The sequence below is a fragment of the Hemitrygon akajei genome, chromosome 11 (genome assembly GCF_048418815.1).
Source record: "Hemitrygon akajei chromosome 11, sHemAka1.3, whole genome shotgun sequence".
Lineage (NCBI taxonomy): Eukaryota > Metazoa > Chordata > Chondrichthyes > Myliobatiformes > Dasyatidae > Hemitrygon > Hemitrygon akajei.
The window spans coordinates 120,036,814-120,050,853 of record NC_133134.1 but is presented as its reverse complement, the minus strand read 5'-3'; the positions used below and the strand labels follow the sequence as shown (position 1 = coordinate 120,050,853).

Genomic DNA, 14,040 nt, shown 5'->3' with positions numbered 1-14,040 from the left:
GCCATGCGTAAACACATCGAGGTAGTTTAAAAAGAACAGAATGCAGAATATCGTGTTACATTTACAGTTAAATTGTTATTCTAAATTAACATACAGCGTTCGTCCCTGCTTTATTATCGTCACACCATCTTTAAAACCACGAAACCTAGAATGAATCCAATATTCTCATTGAGACTTTGGCCGGCCAATGGTTAAATCTCGCTAATCGTATGTAAATATCATTTACAAGGCTCCCGTCAATCACGCCAGCCCTCTCCAGCGCAGTGGACAGAGTGGGTTATATAGAGACAGAAGGTGGATTAGTTTGGCAGTGTTTTTTAGGCTGAACCCGCATCATGGCAGTGCCTCAGCTGGGATACGGAGACGTGGTCACGGCCGGCAAGGGGTCGGCGATGACCGGTCTGCAGGCGGTGTTTGTGGAGAGGCGAGCGGCGATGCTGGGCTCGCCCGGAGCCGCGCTCAGTCTGGGGGTTCCCTCGCCTCTCCACGCTCTCCTAGCTCGCCACCCCGGCACCTATCCCATTCCACACGGATACAGCCTGCAGCCGTATCCCGATCTCAGGCATCTCCCTCATCTGGTAAGGATGGTGCTTTTGATTTTTTTTTCCTTTTTATTTGCCTTTCGTTTGGAGTTCTGGAATTTGTAGAAAGCATTACGTAGCGAGATTTGGAGATGCATCGCGGATCTCCACACCTGGCCGGACACCTTTCCCGGTAAAAGTTACTGACCACTCCGGGGTCACATCCGTCTACCCACTTGAAATCATTGGTTACAGCCGAAGGCTGTATGTTGAACTTAATCTTCACAATACTTAGAGTGTAACATTTTGGCATCACTCGCTACGGCGATTACGTTAATAACCTCACATCGAGATAAGCGCTGGATGAGATGGTTTTCTCATCTTTAAATATCGCGAAACTAGATGGATTACAAACGATTTGATGCAATAGCCAACCTGATTATATACAACACCTTACTGTTAATATAAATATTTGATATAAGGTAGAATGATACAGTTGATTTGCAACAGGGACTGCCTAGAGAAATATTAAATGGAATATTTTGGTTTCACAAGTTTGAAAAATAGTTTCCAAAATTCAGTGTGTTAATTCCCAAAATGAAAGTGAAATATTCCGACGCGTTCCGTCGATTCGTTCTAATTCCCACAACGCAGGCATCTGCCCCCTTCCCCACCAAACGTGCACTGCTGTAAGAAGCGACTGTGGGTAACCCATCACTCGGATGCTGGCGCGCTGTGAGTGCAGGTCGACTCGCTTCAGTTGGACGGGGAGCGCTCATGGCCCGAGTCCCCGCTGCCAGATCCGAGACTTCTGGCTTCAGGTTTTAAATGTGATTGAATTACTTCAACCCGTCAGATGGAAAGTTCGCAAACTTGCTCCTCGCGGTGCAAAACACGAATTCATGCAACACTTTCCATTAGAGAGGGCTAAAATAATTAAAATATGGAGTTACAAACAAAACAGGCTCAACATGATTAAGTATAAGTGCCTTTACAAGGCATTTTCTTCATGTCGCTCTCATACTGGTCGTGCGCGAGTAAATTCCTAGAAATGTTGAAATAATATTAGATAAGTAATATTTATCCGCTCCATTCGACTGTATTGTACTATATCATGAACACTGTATCTGAAGTTACGAATAATTGCAGAAATGACCATTAATATAAGTGTGGTATTAAACATAAAATAACTGATACATTAAATTATATTTTGTCTGATATTGCAGGTGTGTTAAAACTCTGAAAGTTTGCATAGATGAGCATTATGCGTGACATTCGTTTCTTTCTAACTTCAGGCTTCGCACTACGATTTGAAGGCAGGCGGCGTCTATTCCCAGGCCAGTTTTGCTCCGGCCGGCGCTCTGTACTCTCCCTATCGCCCGCTGGCGCACGGGGACGCGGGGCGAGTCAAGAACGCAACCCGAGAGAGCACCAGTACCCTGAAGGCGTGGCTCAACGAGCACCTGAAGAATCCCTACCCAACCAAAGGGGAAAAGATCATGCTGGCCATTGTCACCAAGATGACCCTGACTCAGGTCTCCACTTGGTTTGCCAACGCCAGGAGGCGACTAAAGAAGGAGAATAAAATGACGTGGGTGCCCAAAACCAAATCGGACGAGGAGGATAGCGAGAGCGACGACGAAGATGATAAGAAAGAGGATTTGAACAAGGGAAAGGATGGGAAACCATGTAAAGATGGACTAGAGCCATCTTCCACTGGTTGTGAAGGCAGGGCGCTGGGCAAGGATGCCACAGGCTGCAACAAGGACAGAGATAACGGGTTGAGACCAACAAACTTAGAGCCAACGGAGATGAGGAATTCGGAATTGAGCGCAACTGAGGAGGAAGTCGGTGCAAAGGTGTCAATCAGCACTGGACCCAGAGAGGGCACCGCTACTCTCAAACCCAAGATATGGTCTCTTGCGGAAACTGCTACTTCAGACCATGGGAAAGGCAATCGGCTTGCTGTAGGAAGCGATCAGCCAGTGCCTCCGGCCGCCGTCGGTCACTATAGGATCTGGGCTGGCGCCTGCTTTGCGGAGGGGCAGCTCTTGCTAAACAACCATTGCAGGAGGGAGTCTGAGAGAGAACTTGTAGGTCCTGACCAATGAGAAAGGGGCGAATGCAACTCGAAATCCGAACCAGGGGAAGTTTTATCGGTGTAATGAATTCCCGAAACTCTGCACTTCCACCCGGCCTGGCGACCTCTCACCAGGACAATTACGCCTGTCAGTTGTGCGAATGAGCGTGAACCCACACAGTTCTTCAGTAGCCGTGGGTTAAAGGAAGCGGGCGGTGGCCCAGGGGATTAATTTATAGCAATTATCGCGTTTTTACTACAATCCTCGACAATTAACACAGCTGATTTTTCTTTAGTAAAGGTCAACATTTGACCATTCCCTTCACACTGCTAAACGCACAAAGCCACACAGCTGGACATAGAGGGCATTTTAGCTAAAGATGTATCAATATTATAAATAGTCATATGTGTATAGCTAGTTCCTAAACTCTCTTGGTCTACACATCAAACACAAACGGCTGGATGTTATTGCATGGTGCAAACGCACGCAGTGATCTGGTTAAACTAGTAACCCGATGCAAGCGGGAAGTAGATTTCCTACATTGACTTGAAGGTTCAACTATCAGGCGATGTATGTAACGTTCCAAATTTATCTTGATGCGTTCCAGCTAATTCCCAGCTCTAATGAAATCTGTTCAATCACGTTCAAATCAAAGAAGGCTGAGATGCTAGATATCATTTTACTCTACTACAGAGGCTGTTTGTACTTATGTTTTCGTTGTCCAGGATGAGCGAAGGGATTTTTAAAATGTAAACTCATCTCGATAGCCTTTGATCAGCGTTAAATTACGCCAACTTGGTCTTTATGAAAATGTAAGAGAGGGCACTGAAACGATTATAAAACCTGCCTGCTTGAAAATTATCTCCAGGTGCTTAGATTTCTAGGGCTTCCCCTCACCCCAAACATAAAAAGAGCGATTCTAATTTACCGACACGGAAGCTTTTAAGGAATAAGAACCAACGAGCCAAAAATTGAGTTATTAGAAGTGTGCACGTGCATATGAATTCGTCCTCGAATTCAATTATCCATTAAACTTGCATATTAAATCCGTGGTTGAGATGATTGAAACAAATTACTTCGGCGAGATTGAAATGTATTTCCTTTGTGTATAGGTCAGGAACCCCATTTCTTAACAGATCAGATTAAAAAAAAGTTGTGATGGGTACTCTGCGTTCAGTGAATGTGAGGGCAAATAGGTTTGCCTCACTTCAGACACTTTACCCTTGGTCATTAGAGCACCCTTACAAAATTACAACAGCTTCTTCCCATTTAACCATCTTAAGTAACGACTGGAGCAAATCCTATTAATAGCCCATCACTCGCCTATTCCAGCTGACTGTGGTAATAGTGATTTTATAACCAAAAGCGGAGTCTGCAAAATAAATCAGAGGGCGTTTTCTGTCAAGGTTTATATGTTTTATATTAAAAAGGTGTTTGTACAAAATAAAACTGTAAATAAACATTGGGATATAAATAATTTATATTTTGCCTAATAAACTAAGCAGAGGTTTCGTCTCACAGTTGTATCGTTTTGTCTTGCACCAGGCGGAAAAGCAGCCCCTGGCGGTGCCGAATACTTCAGAAGGTTAGCTGTGTTTCAGACATCTGCAAATAAGAAGGCTGGCACATGTAAAAGTTAAAAGATCTTGGGTCAAAATGATTCAATAATTTCCTTTATCGAAGGAATCCTGTTGTCATTAACCAAGTTGGTTTGCCGGTGAATATTGAGCATCCCAAACTGCGCAGGTCATAGAAGTGGCCGGGCGGAGTTCCGCACGAGTCGGTCTGTCGGGGGGCGTATAAACTCAGTGGCCGCTTTATTAGTTTGTTCGTGGTCTGCTGCTGTAGCCCATCCACTTCAATGTTCAACCTGTTGTGCATTCTGAAATGCTCTTCAGCACACGATTGTTGCAAGGCATGGTTACCTTCCTGACAGCTGGAACCAGTCTGGCCATTCTCCTCTGACCTCTCTCATTAAAAAGGCATTTTTGTCCACAGAATTGCCGCTCACTGATTTCCTTTTTTGTTCTTTGCACCATTCTTTGTAAATTCTAGAGATTATTGTGCATGAAAATCCCAGCAGATCAGCAGTTCCTGACGCACTCAAACCAGCCCGTCAGGCACCAACACTCATTCCATGGTCAAAGTCTCTAAGATCACATTTCTTCTCCATTCTGATGTTTGGTCTGAACAACAAGCTTATCCATGTCTACATGTTTTTATGCATTGAATTGCTGCCACATGATTATCTGTTAGAATTAACAAGCAGGGGTACATGTGTATCTAATAAAGTGGCCACTGAGTGTACATCTTCCGAATGAAGCAACAAGTAACCCATCAAAAAAATAAGCAGACAGAAGTAAATACAAAAAAATGTTGGAAATACACAGGCAGTTCCAGTGGAAAGAGAAATGTTAAGTGAGTTCGTAATGTTTGATCCATTTTCTCAATGTTTAGTGACATTTTGCTTAACCAGACTGATCCCTTAGTTAATATACCATGAGGAAATGTATACCAATGCAAGGGTCCTTTTGGGATAGGTAGAGTGTCAAATATTATGGGGAGAAGGTGGGAGGATGGGGTGGAGGTGGATAATAAATCCGTCATGATGGGATGACAGAGGAGACTTGATGGTCTGATTAGCTTAATTCTGCTCCTATGTCTTATGGTCTTATTCATGCCCATTCCACCATTGTTAAAATGGTATTGACCACAAGAGCCATTCCCAATGATGAACAGAAGCATTCCCAAGCTAGAATCAGGATAAGCACCAGGATCCCTTCCAATCAAAGCATGTTCATTCATTCATGTTATACAGGTCCAAAGCTTCACATGCATTGCCAAAAACTATTTGATTTGCATAACTAAACTGGAACAATTCAAGATCACAGATGCTGACTGTGACTATGGTACAAGGGTTACCTTACTTCTCTTTAATCTCCATGCACCATCTAATACGACAACACTGTCTTCTCCCAATATCTGTCATGTGTGGCCAATTTCCTGTGACTGAGCTTGTAGTCAGAGATCTTCAGGAATGGAATCTTACCCCATTCCCTTTTTGTTAACTTCCAGTTCCACAAACGATAATTTCCCTTATTCATCTATCTACACGTTGTATTAAAGTCATGGGGTCAGCTAGGCTGCCTTAAGCCACACATTCCATTTCAGGCATTGCACTGACTCAGCACTGCCAGACTGCTTGGTTGGCATCCAGTCTTGTAGCAGTTCTACATTTTATGAACATAGGACAGAACTTTATACGGGAAAGGATAATTCAGCTCACAATGTTGTGTCAAACTAATTAAACAACGTAAACTCCCAACTAAACTACACCCTTCTACCTCCATTTTCTGCACATTCATCTGCCAGTCTAAGAGCCTCTTGAATGCCTTTATTGTATCTGCTTCCATCATCCCCCAGGCAACATATTCCAAGCACCCACCACTCACTGTGTAAAACAACTTGGCAGATGAGCTTGGGAAGACTTAAGCCAAGAGCCATTTTCCTAACTCTCCTGGATGGAGACAAGATTTTTTGCCAATTTAAGTACCTGCTTATCATGACATTTCAATGCACCTTCCACTCAGCCAGTTGCCTTGACAGATTTAACTACTTTTCTGACTATCCCTTGTTTGTGTGAACCTCAGGTTACCACAGAATTTCATTTAATATGTTGGTGGTTCTTACTATGATCAATCAGCAGTTCAGCATCCACCACAGTCACAGGGTAGGAGCACCTAACCCTGGTTTGCTTAGGCAGTGTTTGGCAGCTTGTAAGCTTTCTATGGTTTGAACTGGATACCACAATCCAGCTTGTCCAGCAGATGTTCTAATTTTCCTTGTGGACACATGCACAGTTTCATTTTATTTTAAGAGTGGAAGTTTTTTTTAATATATAGTTGATACTTAATACATTCATGGGTGCAAGACTGGAAGGGTGATAAAGCAGGAACTTTTCCTTCCCAAGTATTCTGTATACCTGCATACCAGGCTGCTAATAAGATGATTTTACCAAGGAACCTGAGTCTGTAAAGCACAGCTGACCAGATCCTATTGAAAGTGTAATGTGGAATGTGGTTTATCTACGGAATTAGCGACAGTGTGCATTGTTTGCTAATTCAGTCACCCAAATCCAAATGGGTAATTAGTTTTTTTTTGTTGAAGGAAAACAGGTACGTTTTTCTTGCAGAGAGTGGTAGGCGCATGGAACACCAGGGGTGATGGGAAAAGCAAATGCATTAGGGGCATTTAAGAAGCTCGTAGATTACACTTGGCTGATAGAAAAACCTGGGCTATGTAGGAGGCAAGGGTTAGATTGATCTTGGAGTAGGTTATGAGGTCAGTGCAACATTGTGGGGCCAAAGGTCTGTACTGTGATGTAGTGTTCTATGTTCTCAGTTTCTCACATTCCCTTCAACTCCACACCCTCATCCGCAGAGTCTACCCCTCATTCACACTGATTCTACCCCCCATTCACACAGGTACTACCCTTCATTCACACAGATTCTACCCCCAATTCACATATTGTGGTAATACCCAGTGGCTATTAATTGCCCAACCTGCATGCCACTGGAATGGTCTATTGGCCAAATGTGGGCAGATGAGACTGGCTCACTGGATAACACATTTAGCACAAACCAGTTGGATCAAAGGGCCTGTATCTCTACCATATTACTCCATGACTTTATGGAGGAAGAGACCAGAACAACCTGGAGAAAGCTTAATGATCACAGGGAGAACATGCGAACTCTGCACAGGCAGTACCGAAGTCAGGATTGAACCCAGGTTTCTGTCGATGCGATCCTAATAACTTCACTGCTGTGCGTCCTTGCAGTTTGTGCCTACTTACGACGTTAATTAACTTTTCTTTCAAAGATTATTATTGAATTTGTGCCAGCTACTCTTACCGACAAAGGAGTTCGGATCATAACAGCGTCTGCGCTTTCTCTTACTGGCGAAAAGTGATACCTCAGATGCTGAGATTGACCCAATTCTCATCATTTCACAGAGCCATTAATCTGCCGCATGGGTATGCAAAGGTTCTGTTAAGTAACTGGCACCATCCCATAAAGTGGACAGCTTTCTATCCCCTCTGCACTTGGGTCATTTCCTAATGGCTCTTCTCAAGTATCCAGGAATCAGAATCAGATTTATTATTACTGTCAATCACAGGCAAAACCCTCCCCATTATTGTGTACTTTTACATGGAGTGCTGCCACAAGAAAGCAGCATCCATCATCAAAGAACCCAATATTCAGGCCATGCTCTCCTCTCACGGCAGGAGGTGTTTTCTCCCAAAGAACTGCCACTCACTGCATGTAATTTTTGTTTTTTTTTTACACACCATTCTCTGTAAACTCCCAGGAGAATAGCAGTTTCTGAGATACTCAAACCACCCCATCTGGCACCAACAATTATTCCATGGTCAAAGCCACTTAGATCACATTTCTTCCCTATTCTGATCTCTTAGGGTTGCTTAACTACCAGAATTCTGTGTTTCTGTGATAGCATGCTGCTCTAGCCCAAACACTTCAAGGTTTGATTGTGTTGTGTGTTCAGAGATGCTCTTCTACACACCACTGTTGTAATGCGTAGTTATTAGAGTTGCTGCCGCCTTCCTATCAGCTTGAACCAGTCTGGCCATTGTCCTCTGACCTCTCTTATTAACAATGCAAATTTGTCCACAAAACTGCTGCTCACTGGATTTTTTGGGGGGTTTTTTCACCATTCTCTGTGAACTTTAGAGACTGTTGTGCATGAAAATCCCAGGAGATCAGCAGTTTTTGAGATACTCAGACCACCCAGTCTGGCACCAATGATCATTCCACAGTCAAAGTCACTCAGATCACATTTCTTCCCCATTCTGATGTTTGGTCTGAACAACAAATGAACCTCTTCACCACTGTCTGCATGCTTTTATGCACTGATTTGCTGCCACATAATTGGCTGACTAGATATTGGCATTAGCAACCAGGTGTAGAGGTGTACCTAATAAAGTGGCCATGAGTGTATGAATAGGAGTCTATTTTGGATGGGTCCCTGTGTGAGGTGAGGGAGATTTGAAGTGATTCATCTCCTGTCTTTCAGGGTTACTTCTTTTGCATTGCTGTTGAAGCCATAATATTGTTCCCTTGTATTTGGAGAACAAAATGTTCAAGTTCTGTCTTTTCTTATTTAATCTGAAGACAACATCTGATTTACTTTAAGTATTTCAATGCTGTTTGAGGTTTGGTGTTCCGCTGACTGCACTATTAATTCCAAGCTCTTTAGCAGACATCTGATGGTGATCTTAATAAAATTCAGTCTTGGCTAAATTAGTTACAAGCATGGTAACAATTCTGATTAGTAGAGTGCTTAACAAAAAAAAATCAAAACCTAATGAATTCATTTGGTTCTGATAAAAAGCAAAGAAGACACTGTGTGGTGAACTGGCCCCCAGGCTAGTTGGTGGAAGTCAATGTAACTGGATCACGTCCCTTCAATCACTGTTAATTGCAGGTTGCCTCTTGTTTCTGTCAGCACCTTTCTAATCTGTCTAATTACGCAGACCATCAGAGACACACGATCTGTTAGTTCTCTTTGGGATACAAATCAGACAAAAACAAAATACATTGCTACCAGCAATATCAGGGATACATTTCCCATTTCTTCAAATATTGCCATGCAATAGGATAGGTAGATAAAGTTACAGCCTTTATATTTCTTATGTAAGTTTATTAGTTCTTCTGGCTTAATTTCTTCCAATTTTGACTCCCTCAATTTACCTGTAATTAATGTGTCACTGGTTCAAGTGAAATAAACTCAGCATACCTAGGTATATCAACCTGCATTTTTGTCAATTGTTTAGTTTATGTTTGAAATATTGGGGAAAGGAAGATTTAAGAACAGGTATCCGTGACTGCTGATTCAATCCTGGACCTTGTTAATGTGCCTTACTATCTGGGACAGGCCCTCTTCTCATCACTATCCTTGGGAAGAGTTTCAGGAGCCTGAAGAAACACACTCAGTGTTTTAGGAACAGCTTTTACCCATTTGCCATTAGATTTCTGATTGATCCACGAACGCGTGAACGCTACCTCGTTGTTCTTTTGCACTATCCATTTACCTATTTTTATTTATTTATTCACTGTCTACTTATTGATTGAATGATTTATTGTAACTTGTGGTAATTTTTATGTCTTGCACTGTACTGCTGCAGCAACACGACTTTCATGCCAAATGTCAGTGATGAACCCAATTCTGATTTTTATTCCGAACTCCCTCAAATCTGATCATAAAGCCACAAACTGACCTGTGGAGTTTGGAGTATTTCCATGTATGAGAACTCCTGGCTAAGAGAGGTTCCTTTCTGCTTCGGTTCTCCACCATCTTTTTCCAGCGTCTGAGGCAAAATTATTTGTCTACCTGACAAGCTGTGGCTGGATGCAGGTCTTGATATCATTGTAAGTTACTGAACAATATCCTTTGTATCAGAGTCTGGTAAGACCGCATTTGGAGCATTTGTGTATGGTTTTGGTCACCCTGGTGTTGTCAAGACACAACTAAACTGGAATGAGTGCAGAGATTTTTTATGAGGATGTTGCTTGAACTTGCGAGTCTGAATCTTAGGGAGATGTCTGGGTCAGTCTTTGTTCCTTGGAATAAAGGTGAGCAGACATGACCTTACAGAGGTCATAGACAGGATGATTGCATGTAGACTTTTTCCTAGGGAAGAAGATCTAAAAAAACCAGAGATCATAGATTTAAGTTGAGGGGGGAATGATTTGAAATGGACCCCAGCTGCAGCTTCTGCAGTGGGTGGTGCAAATATGGATGAGCTGCTAGAGGAAGTGGTTGAGGCAAGCACAACAACTCCTAAAGATATTTGGAAACTACATGGATGGGGTGGTGGCTTAAAGGAATGGAAGGAAAGGGTTAACATTTGAGCTATGCTTGATGGCTCTGGGCCTGTGGTTGCTGGAGTTTAGAAGAATGAGAGGGGGGATCTCATTGAAACCTATCGCTAGTGAAAGACCTAGATAGAGTGTATGTGGAGCAGATATTTCCTATAGTGGGGGCTCTAAGGCCGGCAAGCACAGCCTCAGAATATAAGGATGCAATCTCAGTGGCTCTCTGCTCATCCTGGATCACTTGGACAATAACAATACCTATATCAGGCTGTAGTTTATTGATTACAGCTCAGTGTTCAACACAATCATACCCTCAGTACTGAACAATATGTTCCTAAACCTAGGCCTCTGTATCTCCCTCTGCAACTAGATCCTTGACTTCCTCACCGGAAGACCACAATCAGTGTGGATCAGAAATAGTACCTCCTCCTGCCTGACAATCAACACTTGCACACCTCAAGGATGCGTGCTTAGCCCATTGCTCTACTCTCTCTACATCCACAACTGTGTGGCTGGGCACAGCTGAAATACCATCTATAAATCTGCTGATGTCACAACGACTGTTGATAGAATTTCAGGTGGTGACGAAGAGGCATACAGGAGTCAGATAGATCAGCTGATTGAGTGGTGTCGCAACAACTTGGCACTCAGCATCAGTAAGACCAAGGAACTGACTGTGGACTTCAGGAAGGGGCAGTCGGAGGAACACACACCAGTCCTCACTGAGGGATCAGAAGTGGAAAGGGTGAGCAGTTTCAAGTTCCTGGATGTCAACGTCTCTGAAGATCTGTCCTGGATGCAACATATTGATGCAATTACAAAGAAGGCATGACAGCGGCTATTCGCATTCGGAGTTTGAGGAGACCTGCTATGTCACTAAAGGCTCTGGTAAATTTCTACAGACGTAGCATGGAGGACACTATAACTGGTTGCATCACCGTCTGGTGTTCAAGTTTATTGTCATCTGACTGTACATACAGTATATACAACCAAACGAAACAACGTTCCTCTGGACCACGGTGAACTCACAAAATATATATTACACTGTGCATGTAAAACAAAATATTACCACAAATGATAACATTACCAGAATGGTATGGAGGGGGCCGGTGCACAGGATTGGAAAAAGCTCCAACTCCATCATGGACACTAGCCCTCCCAGCTTCGACGACATCTTCAAAAGGCAATGCTTCAAAGAGGCAGTATCTGTCACTGTGGACCCCATTACCCAGGATTTCCTCTTCCCTTTCATATCGAGAAGCTGATTCAGGAGCCTAAAGATGCACACTCAACATTTTAAGAACAGCTTCTTTCCCCTCCCCCCCCACCATCAGATTTCTGAATGGACAATGAACCTATGAACACAACTTCAATTTTTTATTGCTGTCTTTCTCTCTATATATTTCTTATTATAATTTATAATTTTTATTATGATCTGATGCAATGTACCGCTGCTGCAATACAAAAAAATCACAGCATATGGCAGTGATATTAAACCTGATTCTGATTGTGACATTCCTTTAAAACAGGGATGAGGAGGAATTTCTTTAGCCAGAGGGTGGTGAATCTGTGGAATTCATTGCCACAGATGGCTGTGGAGGCCAAGTCATTGAATATTTTTAAAGTGAGGTCCATGAGCCAGTCTTTGTCAGTGGATCAAAGATGGACAGGGTCAGTAAATTGAGTTTAAACTCCTCAGTGTTATGACTTCAAAGGATCTGTCCTGAGCCCAGCATGTAAGTGCCATTGCAAAGAAGGCAGGGCAGCACCTCTACCTTTCTAGAAGTTTGCAAAGCTTTGGCATGACATCTAAAACTTTAACAAACTTCTATAGATGTATGATGAAGAGTATATTGACTGGTTGCATCACAGCCTGGTATGGAAACACCATTGTCCTTGAATGGAAATCCAACAGAAGGTAATGAACACAGTCCAGTCCATCACAGGGAAAGCCCTTCCCACCACTGAGCACATCTACAAGGAGCACTGTCACAGGAAAGCAGGATCCATCATCAAGGACCCCCACCATCCGGGCCATGTTCTCTTCTCAGTGCTGTCATCGGGACTGAGGTAAAGGAGCCTTAGGTCCCACACGAACAGGTTCAATAGTTCAGTGGTTCCATTTAATATCAGAGAATGTTTTACAATATGCAACCTGAAATTCTTGCTCTTTGCAGACATCCACAAAAACTGAAAAGAAGTGCTCCAAAGAATAAATGACAGTAAAAACCCTGGAACCCTAAAGCCCCCTTCTCCCTGCTCCGTGCGCAAGTATCAACCCTTCCCCACCCCACCCAGTTATTTCAGCAGAAAAGCATCAGCACCCTTCACCTACTGAGCAAGCAATAGCAAAGCCCCCAAGAGAGACCATGATCTTCAGCACAGAAAGCCTAATCGCTCACCCGACCAATTCGACATGCCACGGGCATGTCTCCCTAATAAAGGGGCAGAGAGGTGTCACACAGCGAGAGGGGAGACCAGAAAGTACAAAGTAGCTCGCTGAATTACAGTATTACAGTCTGGCACCTCGCTTTTCTCGAGTTCTCTGACACGAAAATTGGCAGCAAACTCTCCCCCAACAAGAGGGAGAGAGAGAGAGTGATCCACTGAGGACAGAGATCTCTGACAGCTGATCCGCTGTTCCCCATATTCCATCTTTTCCCGCGACACTCCGGTTGGCGGCACTCGCATAGACTCGGCTCGTCTACAGGGCTGCAAATCCTCGAAACCCTGACTGTGTGCTCGTGTTCGAAAAACAGCTGGTTGATGAGCTCCGGAAGTGGGACCCATCGCTGTAACGAACCTCAATTCGAGCACAGCTGCAGGTCGAGGGCACCTTGATATGGAAAAAAAAGAGACATTAAAGGTAGAAATTAAGCTGTTTCCACAGATGAACTCTAAGAAGCTGCTGTCTAGTGTCATCATAGCTCCATTAGGAACAGTTATTACGTACTCTTCATCTACTGGGCTCCTGAACCAGATGGGATAATTTCACTCACCCCAACACTAAAACTGATTCCACAACTCATAGCCACACTTTCAAGGATTCTACAGCTCATGTTCTCAATATTTATTACTTATTTATGATTTTACTTTTCATTTTGTATTTGCACAATCTGTAGTATTTTGCACATTGGTTGTTTGTTCGCATTTGTTAGTGTGTAGTTCTTTTATTGATTCTATCATGCTTCTTTGTATTTACTATGAATAACCACAAGAAATGTATCTCAGGGTACTATGGGATGAGAAACACTGCATGTAGTTTGATAATAAATTCACTTTGAACTTTGACTGGTATTGACAGGGATAATTAATCAACCATGATGGAATGGCAGAACAGATTCAATGGGCCAAATGGCCTATTTTTTTCTATGTCTTATAGATTTGGGCCAAATGCCAGTAAAGGGGATTAACTTGGTGAGGAACATAGTCAACATGGACAATTTAGTCCAAAGGGACATTTTCCATGCTGTATTACTCTATAATTCTGCGCCTAGTGTTTCATACTCCTCAATCCACCACCTCAACTTCGTTTCCCAGCGGTAA

The 14,040-nt window shown here is 43.1% G+C and overlaps 1 protein-coding gene across 1 annotated transcript; it reads left to right on the top strand.

Moving 5' to 3' along the window:
- Positions 1-287: 287 nt before the first annotated feature.
- On the top strand, positions 288-4,563 carry LOC140735968 (iroquois-class homeodomain protein irx-1-A-like). Its single transcript, XM_073061599.1, has 2 exons — positions 288-578; positions 1,817-4,563. The coding sequence occupies exons 1-2, from the start codon at positions 336-338 to the stop codon at positions 2,630-2,632; spliced, it is 1,059 nt and encodes a 352-aa protein (XP_072917700.1). The 5' UTR covers positions 288-335; the 3' UTR covers positions 2,633-4,563.
- The last annotated feature ends 9,477 nt before the right edge of the window (positions 4,564-14,040 follow it).